General features: G+C 45.9%; 1 protein-coding gene across 1 annotated transcript; it reads left to right on the top strand.

The window, feature by feature from the left end:
- Positions 1-6,088: 6,088 nt before the first annotated feature.
- Positions 6,089-16,483, top strand: cklf (chemokine like factor). The gene is made up of 4 exons (XM_084309364.1): positions 6,089-6,195; positions 11,474-11,629; positions 11,770-11,871; positions 16,358-16,483. The coding sequence occupies exons 1-4, from the start codon at positions 6,136-6,138 to the stop codon at positions 16,472-16,474; spliced, it is 435 nt and encodes a 144-aa protein (XP_084165490.1). The 5' UTR covers positions 6,089-6,135; the 3' UTR covers positions 16,475-16,483.
- Positions 16,484-16,949: the final 466 nt, after the last annotated feature.

Here is a 16,949-nt window from a genome sequence, read left to right as displayed (position 1 = left end):
GTGTGTGTGTGTGTGTGTGTCTGTGTGTCTCTCTGTGTGTGTGTGTGTGTGTGTGTGTGTGTGTGTGTGTGTGTGTGTGTGTGTGTGTGTGTGTGTGTGTGTGTGTGTGTGTGTGTGTGTGTGTGTGTGTGTGTGTGTGTGTGTGTGTGTGTGTGTGTGTGTGTGTGTGTTCTCTTCAGAACTGGGCCCCCGCTGGGTGTGAGGAACTGGGGAAGTGCCTGAAAGCTCCAGAGTCTCAGCCCTGGAGGTGCGACTGGCCTCACTGAGTTCACGTCCCCTCAGCCCTGGAGGTGCGCCTGGCCTCACTGAGTTCACGTCCCCTCAGCCCTGGAGGTGCGCCTGGCCTCACTGAGTTCACGTCCCCTCAGCCCTGGAGGTGCGCCTGGCCTCACTGAGTTCACGTCCCCTCAGCCCTGGAGGTGCGCCTGGCCTCACTGAGTTCAAGTCCCCTCAGCCCTGGAGGTGCGCCTGGCCTCACTGAGTTCAAGTCCCCTCAGCCCTGGAGGTGCGCCTGGCCTCACTGAGTTCAAGTCCCCTCAGCCCTGGAGGTGCGCCTGGCCTCACTGAGTTCAAGTCCCCTCAGCCCTGGAGGTGCGCCTGGCCTCACTGAGTTCACGTCCCCTCAGCCCTGGAGGTGCGACTGGCCTCACTGAGTTCAAGTCCCCTCAGCCCTGGAGGTGCGACTGGCCTCACTGAGTTCAAGTCCCCTCAGCCCTGGAGGTGCGCCTGGCCTCACTGAGTTCAAGTCCCCTCAGCCCTGGAGGTGCGCCTGGCCTCACTGAGTTCAAGTCCCCTCAGCCCTGGAGGTGCGCCTGGCCTCACTGAGTTCACGTCCCCTCAGCCCTGGAGGTGCGCCTGGCCTCACTGAGTTCACGTCCCCTCAGCCCTGGAGGTGCGACTGGCCTCACTGAGTTCACATCCCCTCAGCCCTGGAGGTGCGCCTGGCCTCACTGAGTTCAAGTCCCCTCAGCCCTGGAGGTGCGCCTGGCCTCACTGAGTTCACGTCCCCTCAGCCCTGGAGGTGCGCCTGGCCTCACTGAGTTCACGTCCCCTCAGCCCTGGAGGTGCGACTGGCCTCACTGAGTTCACGTCCCCTCAGCCCTGGAGGTGCGCCTGGCCTCACTGAGTTCAAGTCCCCTCAGCCCTGGAGGTGCGCCTGGCCTCACTGAGTTCAAGTCCCCTCAGCCCTGGAGGTGCGCCTGGCCTCACTGAGTTCACGTCCCCTCAGCCCTGGAAGTGCGACTGGCCTCACTGAGTTCAAGTCCCCTCAGCCCTGGAGGTGCGCCTGGCCTCACTGAGTTCAAGTCCCCTCAGCCCTGGAAGTGCGACTGGCCTCACTGAGTTCAAGTCCCATCGGCCGCTGAAGTTGTGCCTTTTCTACAGATGAATGAATGAATGAAGTTTATTTTTCGGTCTTGTTTACAGACCAATCAAACACACCTGTGTGGACTTACAAAAAAATCAAAAATCACAAATGTACATATTCAAGGCAAGCTCACACACAAAATCCAAAATCAAGGAAAACCGGAAAAAAGGAATAGGCTGAAGCACATGTTTATTTTTGCCTATCCTTTACAAATTCTTAAAAACTAAATATATTTTAATATAAGAAAGAAAAACTTAAAATATGCTGCAAGATATAATTCTTTTTTTTAAAGAAAAAACAAATGTTTGATGTTTTACTCAAAATTGTACTCCTGAATTATTTTATCCTTTAAGGCTTTTTTTAAATCTCCCCTGAGAAGTACACAGATCGCAAGCCTTTTGTATTGTTACTGAAGTATGAAACACGTACATGATGAGATCACGTTGATAGCAGGTGATATGAAGTGAATTCCATCTGTAAGTGTAAAGTGTGTCGAATGAAAAACGATGCGTTGACTGCGCTTGAAGGATTTTTTTTATCATAGACTGTATAATGTGTAATTTATACAGTGTGTCGATACGCTTAATTTATACGGCACTTTTCAAAACAAGTGCCGAACGAAACGTATATCAACATGATGACACAAACGGAGCGAGAATGAAACAGGAGAAATTAAATGAGACTGTGAAGATGTTTTCCGAGGAGTGATTTAGTTAAAGAACAACACTTATCCGAAGGTCTTCAGCTCAGGGGCCCTGACAGCAAACGCACAACGGGGGCGGATGCGTCTTTAAAGGAACACGCCAACATTTTGGGAAACGGGCCTACCGTCTTCTCCAGAGAGAGACAAGAAGATAGATACCAGTCTCCTCTCTGTGCGTTCAGTAGAAAGCTATCTGGCTGCACGTTAGCCTAGCTTAGCACAATGCATGGAAGCGGACATGACCGGTTAGCCTTCGGGGGAGAGGTGTTAGTTGGACAATGCCTAGGCTAACCGGTCATGTCCGCTTCCATTCATTGTGCTAAGCTAGGCTAACGTGCAGCCAGATAGCTTTCTACTGAACGCACACAGAGAGGAAACTGGTATCCATCTTCTTGTCTCTCTCTCTGGAGAAGACGGTAAGCTGATGGTAAGCTGTTATTCTAATCGTGGGATGGCTGAACAATTATTTCTACAACACCTGGGGGGTGGCAGGTCGGCCACCTGGTAATTGAAGGGTCGCTGATTCGATCCCCAGTACCGTCGGTCCTCTGAGCATGGGCCCCTAGTCCACCAAGTGTATCGTGTACCAACCTTCTCCCTTTTTTTTTTTTTTTTTTTTTTTACTTTTATATGTATGTGGGGATGAGTAGGGATGGATATTGGATGTATACTATGGATGGATGGATAGGTTTACCAGTCCAGGATCAGTAACATCTATACTGGTACTCACCCTTTTGTCTGTGTTTTTGTTTTTGTTTTTGTATGGGTGATGGGTAAACATATATTTTTTTTAAAGTGTCAAGATTTACAATATACGTATGTACATTTGTGTGTGTATTCACGTATGTATGTACATGTATGTGTGACTATGTATATGTGTGTGTACTCTAAATGTAGAGTGATTTATTGACACAATAAAGTATTAAAAAAAAAAACTTCTCCAAGGACGGTTGTTGAAAAGTAGCAAGTGGCAACCTTGCGGTTGTATCTGTCCTTGTAAAAACAAACCCTTACAGCACGTGCAGAGGTGGGGGGGGGGGGGCTTTGGGTGCCCAAGCACTTGCCCATGTGCCCCTTAACTAATTGACTGCCGGGGATTAGCCATGGCCCTGTGGTAGCATTGCCACGCTTTAAAAGATAGCACTGAGTCACCTTGTTTGTAGAGCTATAACTATATTCTATATTATAGCTATGGATACAACACTATGGCCCATTTGACATCGAGTATCTATCGTTCAATATGTGAAAAAAAATAATTTTTTTCATCCATACATTCCCGTGTTATACCGTGGTGTAAGTATGGTTTTAGAGCGGTCTAGGGTAATTCATGAAATGCTGAGTTGTAGCCCTACACATCAATTCCACTATAGACGTTGCCGTTTCTTGCCTGTACACGCTATTATCCCGAAATCAAATCTATATCATAGGTATTATGTTCCATCATGAATGCGTGAAAGGGGGAGGGGGGTCGTTTCTGATTATTTGATTGTCAGTAACGGCATTCGTATTGAACACTAAAAACACTTATCAGCCCGATCGGTATCATTGCATTGCAGGATCAAGCTAAAATTTACGTCAAATCGTCCTTACCTGTGATCGGGAGTATTTCAAAAATAATATTCTAATTGTTTGATCGCCATCTAGTATATCCAATGTCCATTTGGTCCACGGCATAATCCACCACAACATATGGATCGGGGATATTTGACGCGCTTCAATGGAACCGAGAGAACCGTTCGCCTCGCCCGAGAAGGAAAAATGAAACCCGAGACATTTGGCCATCCCACAGCCCAGGATACAAGGTTACAAATGGTGCTCGATACCGCCGTCTAGCGTGATGCGGCCGGTATTGCACTTTTACATTCTCAGGCTGAGTCCCCATGTTAACCCCGAGTCTGTGTGCCTGTAATGAATAGAAATATCGAATAAAAGAAATAATGATCAAATAACGAGTATTTGCTTCATTATATATTACATTACAGCATAGATACATACAGTACAGCCATAGATATCCATAACTGTACAGCCTGGGACTGCTCTGTGCTTGTCTGCTGTTTCTTGTCAGTTTCCACTGGGGCTGTAAGTAGGGATGTTCGATATTGGCTTTTTTACTGATACCGATATTGTCCAACTCTTAATTTCCGATACCGATATCAACCGATACCGTTATATGCCGGGTCCCCCCCCCCCCCCCCCCAAAAAAAATGGAATTTCAGGTAATTAACATTACATATCTCTTCTCGTGGAATTAACACAACATTATGCATACTTTTGACAATAAATAAAATCTGAATTTGTTCTTACTTGCCTGCCTGGGTAAATAAAGGTTAAATAAATGTAAAAACAAAAATTATTATAATTTAACCGATACCGATAATTTCCGATATCACATTATAATGCCAATATCGGACATCCCTACCTGTAAGCAATGTCCAGGTCCACCAACTACTCATGTCCTCCAGCAGCCTGAGAGTAGTCTGCAATTGAGGAATCTTCAAATAATAATAATTATAATAATACATTTTGATAAATCCCAAACTATTCTAATGCGTAATCATATAGTATGATGCAGTTTGTTGTACGATTCCGTGTTACATTCTCGGAATATTGGTTGCTATTAATGCTATAGTTTGGCTGGTTACGTTATGCTAATAGACAGTCTCCTCCCCACCGCATGTATATATTCCCTCCCCGCCGTATGTATATTTCTCTCCCACCCACCCACCCCCTCCTAATGTACAGTCCCCTCCCCATCATATGTATATACTCTGTCAGGATCTAGGGGTAACAGTACTGTATATTTGAATACCGTTTATGTCACAAATGTATCATTACTAAATACCTATATGTCCCTATGCCATAAATGTCATGTATGTTGTGTATGTCATAAATGTCTATATGAATTGAAAATGGGGGACCCTGATGTAAACAAGACGAAAGTCTTTCTCTGGTCTGCATCCCCTTAACAATTGTGTGTATTGAGCCGTACTGTATTGTACCCATTCTGCAATCTGTAGTTGGTGTACATGTACATGTGTTTGTAGTGTAGCCTACTGCAAGCGAGTATGTGTGGTCTATTCCCTTATTAGACACTGGTGAATTGATATGGCAAGTCATGTTTTACATTCCTGCACAAAAAGTGCTGCCCAGTAAAAGTCAACTTTTTGTAAGATCATTGTTGAGGTTTCGTTTTTGTGGTAGTAATAATAATAATAATAATAATAATTGTATTTTTTCTTTTCTATTCTACGCTACTCTATATACTACCTATCATTGTATCGTAAGCACGTTCGCTTGTTCATGGTCACTGATGTGTTCTGTTCGCCTGCATTCTTTCTACATGACATGAACTGTTCTAGTCTGGTCTCAATGCAGTTAACAAATAACAACAAGTCAGTAGTCGAGCTACCGTGATAGGCATGTCTATTAATAATAATAATAATACAAATATATTTGATTTGTAGAGGCGCTTTATAATTGTGGAACAAATCTCAAAGCGCTACAGTGTAAAAGAACATAAAATAAGCAAGACTAAATAAAACTAGTAAAGGAGTAAAAAAGAACATGGAATGTGAAGGGCTAAAACTAGTAAAGGAGTAAAAAGAACATGGAATGTGAAGGGCTAAAACTAGTAAAGGAGTAAAAAGAACATGGAATGTGAAGGGCTAAAACTAGTAAAGGAGTAAAAAGAACATGGAATGTGAAGGGCTAAAACTAGTAAAGGAGTAAAAAATAACATAAAATATGAAGGGCTAAAACTAGTAAAAGAACATAAAATGTGTAGAGCTAAAACTAGATAAAAATGTACAAAAGGCTCTACTAAAAAGACGTGTTTTGAGGCCCTTTTTAAAAAGCCTCCACGGTCTGTGGTGTGGCCCCCCCTGACCGTCCTGTTATTGGTTCCTCAGCTGTACGTGTGAACATACAGTTATATGTAGTCATTTCCTTTGAGGAAGCGGCGGCAACGGACCGATTGGGACGTTTTAATTTTACCTTTATATCTGGCAACATGTCACCGTTGTCACGAGCTCACGAGAGACCCACGGATCCTAAAGCGACGACGACAATGGAGGTGGATGTCGCCTTTCTTAGGTCGACGCGGGGTATCCTGAAGCTGGCGGAGATGGTGAGACATTTACACACTTGTCACGGGTTTGATTGGCTGCCTGCCTGCGGTATGAAAGATGAGACGACGCTGGTTAATATCTAGGGCAGAGTTGGACTGAAACAGGAAGGGGGGGTTTGGGTTATAGATTAGTCACGGGGGACTGAAAAAGATGTATTTCTTTTTTTGTATTTTATTTTTTTTATTATTTTTTAAACAAACACATAAACAAACATGACAACACACGATAAGATATACAAGCATTAGTTGTCAGTGCACATCCAATGAAATCACCATTTAGTTAATTGTCTTATACAGGATATACCCTTAATACCTGTTATCTAAAAACCTACACACATATGCTCCAGCTCGAACCCCCCCCTCCCGGACCCCCCATTGGATAATCCATCCATTATAACTTGTTCCTAACCGGACACTACCATTATATGCTAGCTTTTATTTTCTCCACCACTTCTAACCACAATGTCATTTTGGATTCATTGAGACCCAAAATTCTTGCTGTAGATATTTCTTGATAGATCACATCGAGATATGTAATAATCCAGACCTTTCGGCACATTTCTTCCGGTTGGAACCATCGTGATGCTATCAGCTTTTTAGCCACTGTGATACCCGATAAAACCAATCTCTTTAGCTGTGGATGTACTGCACACTCAAAAACATCATTCAGCAGTAATACAGAGGGGTGTACAGGTATATTCCAAGTTAAGAGATTTGATCAAAAAAAATTTGTATTTCTTAATGTTGAGTGTTGCACCTGCAGGCTGCATATCAAATCAAATGTATTTGTAAGGCCCGACAACACACGTTAGTGTCCCCATGGGCCGGACACGTCTTCTTTAAACAAGTCAAGAACAAAACAAAAACTCCATAAAGTCCAAAAAATATTTTATAAATGAATGCAACACTCCCAGACGTACCCCACTCGAACGTAAGGAAAAACTCACTAAAACATAGCAATAGGAAGAAATGCACCACAGGCAGTGTGGAGGAGAGAAACCTTAGAAGGGCCGTTCAAGGGGGGATCTCCCTTCTTAGATGTCGGTGATAGTAGTGTTGCAATAAAACAGGCGAGACAGTTGGTAAGCATGCACTCATATGTGTAATGAAACACAGATAAGTGCATCCAATAGCAACTGTACATTTTGAAATATTTTAATGAGGTATAGAGTGATTTGTCTACTGATACATTATAGTTGCAGAAACAAAAGTAGCGGATAGTCTGATCTGTTCCCTACAAGGACTAGTTCCTCTTACTGTAAGAAGACAGAATTAGACAATACCAAGTGTTCAGCCCAAAAAGGACACTGTAGGTTAGCTACACTTCCCTATAGGGAGGTGTAGTGGTTACTTCCTGGTCTATAGGGAGGTGTAGTGGTTACTTCCTGGTCTATAGGGAGGTGTAGTGGTTACTTCCTGGTCTATAGGGAGGTGTAGTGGTTACTTCCTGGTCTATAGGGAGGTGTAGTGGTTACGTCATTGCTGTTTCCGGCTGGTCCACCTCGCAAAATTGCAATGTATTTCCCCATTGCCCATTTCTAAATCGTCTCGTTTAAAACAAATAAAGCATGAACATTTGCACGGTGTACCTTTCTGTGCGTATTCATCCACAATCTATAGCTCAACGTGAAAATATTTGCAATTAATCGTAAAAGAAAATAGCAGAATTTTATTTCAACCAAAAATGCTTAAACAATAATGTTAGTGATAGAAGGGAACTCATTTTGTGCAAAAATGGAAAGATTTTCAATGTTCATGAGGCAGAATTGTTACAATAGCCGATAATCCATTTTCCCAATGATGAATCCCTATACGGGTGGACCTCGCTGGCGGTGCAGAGTGACGTCAGACTACACCTCCCTATACGGGTGGACCTCACGGGCGCTCCAGAGTGACGTCAGACTACACCTCCCTATACGGGTGGACCTCACGGGCGGTCCAGAGTGACGTCAGACTACACCTCCCTATACCGGTGGACCTCACGGGCGGTCCAGAGTGACGTCAGACTACACCTCCCTATACGGGTGGACCTCGCGGGCGGTCCAAAGTGACGTCAGACTACACCTCCCTATACGGGTGGACCTCACGGGCGGTCCAGAGTGACGTCAGACTACACCTCCCTATACGGGTGGACCTCGCGGGCGGTCCAGAGTGACGTCAGACTACACCTCCCTATACAGGTGGACCTCGTGGGCAGAGTGACGTCAGACTACACCTCCCTATACGGGTGGACCTCGCGGGCGGTCCAGAGTGACGTCAGACTACACCTCCCTATACGGGTGGACCTCGCGGGCGGTCCAGAGTGACGTCAGACTACACCTCCCTATACGGGGGGACCTCGCGGGCAGAGTGACGTCAGACTACACCTCCCTATACGGGTGGACCTCGCGGGCGGGTGACGTCAGACTACACCTCCCTATACGGGTGGACCTCGCGGGCGGTCCAGAGTGACGTCAGACTACACCTCCCTATACGGGTGGACCTCGCGGGCAGAGTGACGTCAGACTACACCTCTCTATATGGGGGGGGGGGGGGTTGTGGCTGGCAGTGTGTGGATGAAGTGCTGCTCCCTGCTGGAGGGAGGTGGTGAAAAGACGTTGATAAGAAGCTGTCATCACCGGCCCACTGCCTCGTGTTTACAGTACCAGGGAGCATCATCCTCTGTGTTGAAAGTCCTAATCAGCAGCAGTCTGTTTTTTTTCTTTGCGTGTGATAATTGGGCCGAAATTTGAATTGGCCTTTGTGTTGCTTAATGGTAGAATCTGTAAAGGTGTCAAACAGCAAAAGAGCCCCGGGGTTTGGTATTGTGCTTTGTTTACATTCTTTGTTTTGGTCTGACATGTGGGTTTATGTTTGTGTTTATTTATTTGCATGATGAAACAAAGGATAAATACCAAAGCAACACATGGGACAGACATGTGCAGGTGAGATTAAAGAGGTTTATGAAGGTATCTCACCTAATAAACGATGCAAACAATAATTAAATGGCCAACTGAAAACAATTGTAAAATAAGCACCAGCAAATAAACAAGGACATAATAGGTAATAGGTAAGCAAATATAAATATATTAATGTAAAGACAAAATAGCATCACTATTTAAATGCTGTGTGTGTACTATACTATTACAAAAGTAATATATATTATATATGTAACGTTGTCATATCGTCACCTTAAACTTCGATGCCCAGAGGGAGTTTCGAACCTGTGGTCTCCCACGCCACGGGCAACAGCACAGACCGCTATACCAAGAAGTGAACTCACTGCTTTGCAACGTGTCTGTGTCTTTTTTTAAGGGTGGGAGTGAGTTTAACCCACAGCACCGCTACGGTACCATCCGTTACATATATATAATAAAAAATAACTATGCCCATGCTAGGGTTGTAGTTTAGTAACTTAATATTATACTGTGAATGTCTCCACACCTCTTTTGGCAACGCATGAGAAACCCACGGAAATCCAACCCACCCATCGGATAAATATAAACAAAATGCAGTACCAAAAGGTAGGTCCATTTGTACTGAAATTGTTTATTCTATATCAGACTATATGTGTGAGGGGGAATCAGATATCGGTATCAGCTTTAAAAAAACGAAATCATATTAGTGTGCATGATATGATACGATATGATATGATATGATACATTTATTTATATTGCGCCCCTCAACCAATAGTTACATCGGCCCGGCGTGCATCCCGAGAGAGAAAGAGAAAACAAACAAAAAAGACAGGAACAAAACGAAAAACTGAAAAATACAGGCAGTCTAACCGATCAGATAGAGAAACAGACAGACATAGTACACCACACATACAACAAAACAAAAAAACTATGCTCATGGCTTGTTTATGGCGAACAGGTGGGTGTTGAGCGTGGCCTTAAAGGTCCGTAGGGTGCTTGCAGATTTCAGGTTGAGTGGGAGCGTGTTCCAGAGGATCGGTGCTGCCTGCTGCGACTGCGAACGCCCGGTTTCCCTTCGTCACCAGTCTTGAGTGGGGGGGGATTTTTAGGCAGATTTGGTTGTTTGAACAGAGGGATCTGGAGCTGGTTGATTGGACCAGGAGTTCTTTTATGTAGGCTGGGGCGAGACCGTTTATGGCTTTGTATGTGAACATGATGATTTTGAAATGTATTCGCTGTTTTACCGGGAGCCAGTGTAGGGATAGGACAAGGACTGGGGAGATGTGGTCCCTCATCTTGGTGCCCGTCACGAGCCTGGCGGAGGTGTGGTCCCTCATCTTGGTGCCCGTCACGACCCTGGCGGGGGAGATGTGGTCCCTCATCTTGGTGCCCGCCACGAACCTGGCGGCTGCGTTCTGGACCAGTTGGAGGCGGTTTAAGTATTTGTCTGCGACACCCGAGTAGAGGGCGTTGCTGTAGTCCAGTCTTGAAAATATGAGGGTGAGGATGACCCTTTGAAGGTCGCTGGAGGAGAGGAATGTTTTAATTTTTGCGATGGTGCGCAGCTGGAGGAAGCAGGACTGAGCCACTGTTCGCACTTGTCTGTCTAGTTTCAGCTCAGAGTCAAAAAAGACCCCCAGGTGGTTTTTATCAGGGTGGACAGAGTGCCCATGTTGTTGGTGATCTGGGCGACAGAGGTGGGTGTGCCGAACAGGATTATTTCAGTTTTGCTCTCATTTAACTGCATGAAGTTTTGTGACATCCACTCTTTGATATCTCCCAGACAGTCTTTTAGTCGGGTTAATCCAGAGGGGTCGTCTGTGGTGAGTGGTAAGTAGATCTGTGTATCATCGGCATAGCAGTGGAATGAGATGTTGTGTCGAGTGATGATCTGACTGAGGGGGAGCATGTAGAGGTTGAAGAGAATGGGAGCCAGGATCGAACCCTGTGGGACTCCGTGGGTGAGGTTTGCTTTCTGGGAGGAGCAGTTTGTTAGGTTCACTGAGAAGGTTCTGTTTTCCAGGTAGGACCTGAACCAAGCCAGGGCGGTGTTTGTGATGCCCTGCCCTCTGCTGGAGGCGGTTGATGAGGATGGTGTGGTCGATCGTGTCGAAGGCTGCACTTATAGGTCGAGGAGGACCAGTGCAGCACATTTCCCAGAGTCGGTGATGAGGAGTAGGTCGTTCAGTACCTTTACGAGGGCGGACTCAGTGCTGTGACCAAGCCGGAAGCCGGACTGGAATTTCTCCAGAATGTTGTTTTGGTGGAGGTATACGGGGAGCAGTTGAGTGAGGACAGCTTTTTCCAGTAGTTTGGACAGCGTCCCTAATGCTTAGTGATTATTTGTCTTTCATTTGATCACGGATGTTCTTCTGTTGCAGGTGACTCTGTTTGCGGCGTTCGTGTGTTTCGCGGTGGCCTCCAGACCGCAGTACATCGCAGCCACCATCATGGAGTTCGTGATCAGCGGTCTCCTGCTGCTGCTCTACACGCTCAAGCTCAACAAGAGGCTGACTCTCTTCTTCTGGCCTCTGATAGTGCGTCCCTAGTACACGTTCTTCTTCTGGTCATTAATTAACACAGCTCCTGGTCACACAAACCCCTCCATGTACTGTAGTAGTAAAGTCAGACATTTCAGTTCTCTCACCGTGCCTCTTCCCTTCTCTCCTCTCCTCAGGATGTGTTCAATTCCATTTTCGCGGGAGCCTTCTTGCTCGTCCTGAGTTGCATCGCCGTGTCGACTTACAACGTCAACGTCAAGGCAACGCTGGGGGGAGGGGTGAGTCCGTTTACTCTTTACTTACACCGTCAAGGTCACGCTGGGGGGGGGGGTGAGTCCGTTTACTCTTTACTTACACCGTCAAGGTCACGCTGGGGGGGGGGTGAGTCCGTTTACTCTTTACTTACACCGTCAAGGTCACGCTGGGGGGGGTGAGTCCGTTTACTCTTTACTTACACCGTCAAGGTCACGCTGGGGGGGGGGGGTGAGTCCGTTTACTCTTTACTTACACCGTCAAGGTCACGCTGGGGGGGGGGTGAGTCCGTTTACTCTTTACTTACACCGTCAAGGTCACGCTGGGGGGGGGGGGGGTGAGTCCGTTTACTCTTTACTTACACCGTCAAGGTCACGCTGGGGGGGGGGTGAGACCGTTTACTCTTTACTTACACCGTCAAGGTCACGCTTGGGGGGGGGTGAGTCTGTTTACTCTTTACTTACACCGTCAAGGTCACGCTGGGGGGGGGGTGAGTCCGTTTACTCTTTACTTACACCGTCAAGACCACACTGGGGGGGGGGGGGGTGAGTCTGTTTACTCTTTACTTACACTGTCAAGACCACACTGGGGGGGGGAGGGTGAGTCTGTTTACTCTTTACTTACACTGTCAAAGCCACGCTGGGGGGGGGAGGGTGAGTCTGTTTACTCTTTACTTACACTGTCAAGACCACACTGGGGGGGGGGGGTGAGTGTGTTTACTCTTTACTTACACTGTCAAGACCACGCTGGGGGAGGGGTGAGTCTGTTTACTCTTTACTTACACTGTCAAGACCACGCTGGGGGAGGGGTGAGTCTGTTTACTCTTTACTTACACTGTCAAGACCACGCTGGGGGGGGGTGAGTGTGTTTACTCTTTACTTACACTGTCAAGGTCACGCTGGGGGGGGGGGGGGGACCCTTTACTCTTTAGGGCCCTTTCTCACTCACCCTATTCGTTTCTATTTCGTTCCGTTCTGCCCGTTCCGAGATCTGATGCGAACTCCCCCCCCCCCCCCCCCCCCTCTCCCCCCTCTAGTTTGTGTACACACTTCAGTCTGGGTGCGCTCTGGGTTTTGTTTACGGTTTGCGTTTTGAGCTTGTAAGCTTGCCGTAGTCGATGATGTCACGCTCGAAATGTAAACACAGGAAGTGTTAACACGGAGACTGGAGAATGGATGTTGATATAAAGAAACAAATAACTAATAAATATGAAGTTATATTTGAACCTCTGTTGTCAAGCCTTGTCAATATAACCCACCCCCCTTTTCTCACGAATGGAACTCTGTTGTAGAGTCCGCTTTTGATCGTTTTGCAGGGTTAACAATAACGCTAAGCTAACGGCTACCGCTAGTTAGCTTAACCTTTTACTAGTAACATTGCTCGCATCGATTATATTGAATGTCATTGATCTACTGGTCGACCGAAAATGTAAACGGGAATGTCTTAACACGACTGCGGACTCTGGATGTTGATATAAAATGAACAAATTGCCAATAAATATGAAGTTATATTTGAACCTCTGTTGTCAAGCCTTGTCAATATAACCCACCCCATTTGATCACGAATGGATGGTGTTGTAGAGTCCGCTTTTGAGCGTTTTGAGCGATCTACTGGTCGACCACGGCCGACTGGTTGGGCACCACTGGTCTAATAGAAATAAATGCATTCGAACAAGAAAGTATAGTATACAGCAATGGCTAACGGCTAACGCTAGTTAGCTAGCCTGTTCAGAAGCTAACATTATCCCATCGCTTGTGGCAATTATATTGCATGTCATTGATCTACTGGTCGACCACGGCCGACTGGTTGGGCACCACTGGTCTAATAGAAATAAATGCATTCGAACAATGTATAGACATAGCAATGGCAAACAAAATTTATGATGTTATGTCAGCACCAGGCGCCACGCCCGTGAAAAGGTACAAGCTCGCAAAGCCACACCCCCCGTTCTCCCAGGGGCCGAATCCGAGACCACCTCTGCCAGCTGATCCCGTTCAGCGGGGGGTGAAACGAATCAGCGCCGTTTCGCACCCCAAAAGGGGTGAGTGAGAACACTCCCCTCCGTGCTCCGGGACGGTGATTCGATACAAAAGGCTGAGTGAGAAAGCCCCCTAACTTACACCGTCAAGGCCACGCTGGGGGGGGGGGGGGGGGGTGAGACCCTTTACTCTTTACTTAAAGTGAAGTGAATGAAGTTTATTTTTCGGTCTTGTTTACAGACGAATCAAAAACACACCTGTGTGGACTTACAAAAACAAAACAAAAATCACAAATTCAAGGCAAGCTCACACACAAAATGCAAAATCAATTACCAAAAAAAAGGAATAGGCTGACACACATGCTTATTTTTGCCTATCCTTTACAAATTCTAAAAAAATTTATATATTTTAATAAGAAACATTTAAATAAACCTAAAATATGCTGCAAGATATAATTTTTTGGGGGGAATTTTTTTTGTTGATGTTTTACTCAAAACTGTACTCCTGAATTATTTTATCCTTTAAAGGCCAACCTTCACGTTGTATTTTTGTTCAATAAACAATGTGGACTAGGCCAACGGTGACTTTCATGAAGAAGGAAAAAAAAGTATTGAAATTGACCCAGTTTTAGCGTTTTTATCAAACATTTTGTCTGCCCAACACAATCACCACGCACGTGGATATTTTAATCAATGGTTCATAACGTGCGTGTGTAATCGAAATTATCGTCACAACAGGTGCAGGGCACACAAAGAGGAGAGAACCACCCGCAGGGACGGCGGAGCTATAGGCTAACGTCAGTGTAGTGGTCCCGACTGTAGCAGGGACGGCGGAGCTATAGGCTAACTGTGATGCACCGAGTGGGCCACCATTGATCTACATGCCCCGATCTCAAATGGTTCACGACAGTAGACATAATGCTAACGTTAGCCAGCGCCATATATCGAGTAGTACTATGACCCGGACGAGCATAAGGCATACATTTCCTGAAGTGACGTCACGGCCGTGCTAGCGTCTGATAAGCTTTTAGATTCGGCTCATTAATATGCACCTGTAGTGACGTCGGCGTTTGATAAGCTTTTTTGATTCGCGCGTGCATGTTATTCGTGCGTGGACCTTTTTAACTCTTTCGGAGTGGCATTTCCGGTGTCAAATGAAAAAAAATAAATAATGAAATTATATACCAATGATGTAAACTACCCATAATTGATCAGTAGGGTTTAACCTGGATGTTGGGCTTTAAGGCCTTTTTTTATCCACTTTTTCTCCTCCTGTTTTTCTGTGTTTTTCTCCCATCCCAATTTAGTCGTCATGCCAATTCCCTCCTCCCCTGTCTTGATCGTTGCTTGCATGTGCCCCCCGCTGGTCGGTCGTAGCGAGGGTTGAAGAATCTATCGCATGTCCCCTCCGATACATGCAGAGTCAGCCAGCCACTTCTTTTCACCTGCCAGTGCGGACTCTCATTGGCGAGGAGTAACGTGTGGGAGGCTCACACTACCCTCGACATCTCCTGTCCTCGCTGTGCAGGCGCCCTGACCGACCTGTAGGAGTCGCTGTTTACAACGACCAGATTACCACCCACCGGCTTCCCTCCCACTGACTCTGCTAATTGAGCCAGTATGACGGCCGGCCAAAAGCCGGTGGCAACGCTGACAGCCGGATTCGATACCAGTGTCTCTCGCGTTGGTGACGAGCGCTTAGTCCGCTGCGCCACCCAGCCCCCATCCTTTAAGGCCTTTTTAAATCTCCCCTGAGAAGTACACAACTTCAACCCGTCACTAAGGCTATTCCATAATTTAACTCCCAAACACCTTTTTACATGTTTTAAGAATACATAACCCTCTTAACTTGTACTTTCCTTCTCTTGGTTTAAAGAGACGTTGAATACAAACTGGTAGGCTTCTACTCTTAGCATGAAACATTATTTCCAAGGTTGTTATGTATGGGGGAGGGGGGGGGGGGGACCGTTAACTCACTACTTGTTGGGCTTCATGTGTCGGTGAAACTAATTGAAATATATGGATTTTCTGTATTCTGTATTCACCCTCACAGACAACAAAGAATAATGCTCATGGAGATATATATATATATATTTTTTTTTTTCATACATGCACTTAATACAGTAGCAGACAGGACACATTTGTACTCTCTTTCTCACACACACACACACATACACACACATGCACGCACACACACACACACACACACACACACACACACACACACACACACACACACACACACACACACACACGGTGTTGAGCAAGACACTTAACCCCTAACTGCTCCCGATGAGCAGGTCGACACCTCGCATGGTCGCCTCCGCCGTCGGTGTGTGAATGTGTGAGTGAACGGGTGAAGATGTGAGCAACAAAATTGTAAAGCGCTTTGGATAAAAGTGCTATATAAATGTAGCCATTTACCAAATTTTACACACACACACACACGCACACACACACACACACACACACACCTGTGTCTTGGCCTGCGGTCTATTAATGTATTTATTTAGAGATGTGTTCTCTGTTTTCAGATAGTGGGCCTCGTGTCGGTCGGACTGTTGTGCGCAGACGGCTTCCTGCTTTTCAACAAGATTACATTCAACGTGGCGAGACGTGAGACACCGGCCGGTGTCAGTGTTGTGACATGAAGAAGCATCCATGTGTTACTTCACTTCACTGACTCACACTCTTTGCACATAACTGTCCAACTGCACAGCCCTGGCCTATTCCTATTTCATTTTTTACTTAAAGGATAACTCCACTATTTTGGGAAATTAGCTTATTTAACATCTTCCCTGGAGTTAGACAAGAAGATGCATACCTTTTTTGTCTCTGTGCGTGCATTTTAGCTTTGGGAATAGATGCTCCGTTAGCATAGCTTAGCTTCATCACTGGAAGTGAGGCAGGACAGTAGCCTTACAGTGCCTTACAGTGTATTGCAAGGTCTGACATTGACCAAACTTGATATGCATGACCTTGGTGGGCTCTAGGTCAACTCCTGAAAAGGGGGTCAATGTCAGACTTTGCAATCAAAAGTTAGGGGGCTAATAACCCTTGCCATAATTTCAGTGCGCCCCTAACTTTTGATTGCAAGGTCTGACATTGACCCCCTTTTCAGGAGTT

Source organism: Notolepis coatsorum, assembly GCF_963971535.1.
Source record: "Notolepis coatsorum genome assembly, chromosome: 2".
Lineage (NCBI taxonomy): Eukaryota > Metazoa > Chordata > Actinopteri > Aulopiformes > Paralepididae > Notolepis > Notolepis coatsorum.
The sequence above is the reverse complement of the archived record's forward strand: the minus strand, read 5'-3'. Positions and strand labels throughout refer to the sequence as shown.

Excerpts from the sequence above, each read along its gene's own strand:
- cklf (XM_084309364.1), top strand. The coding sequence starts at position 6,136 with ATGGAGGTGGATGTCGCCTTTCTTAGGTCGACGCGGGGTATCCTGAAG. Across the intron at positions 11,630-11,769 it reads TCTTCTTCTGGCCTCTGATA|GATGTGTTCAATTCCATTTT; the intron begins GTGCGTCCCTAG and ends TCCTCTCCTCAG. Across the intron at positions 11,872-16,357 it reads AGGCAACGCTGGGGGGAGGG|ATAGTGGGCCTCGTGTCGGT; the intron begins GTGAGTCCGTTT and ends CTCTGTTTTCAG.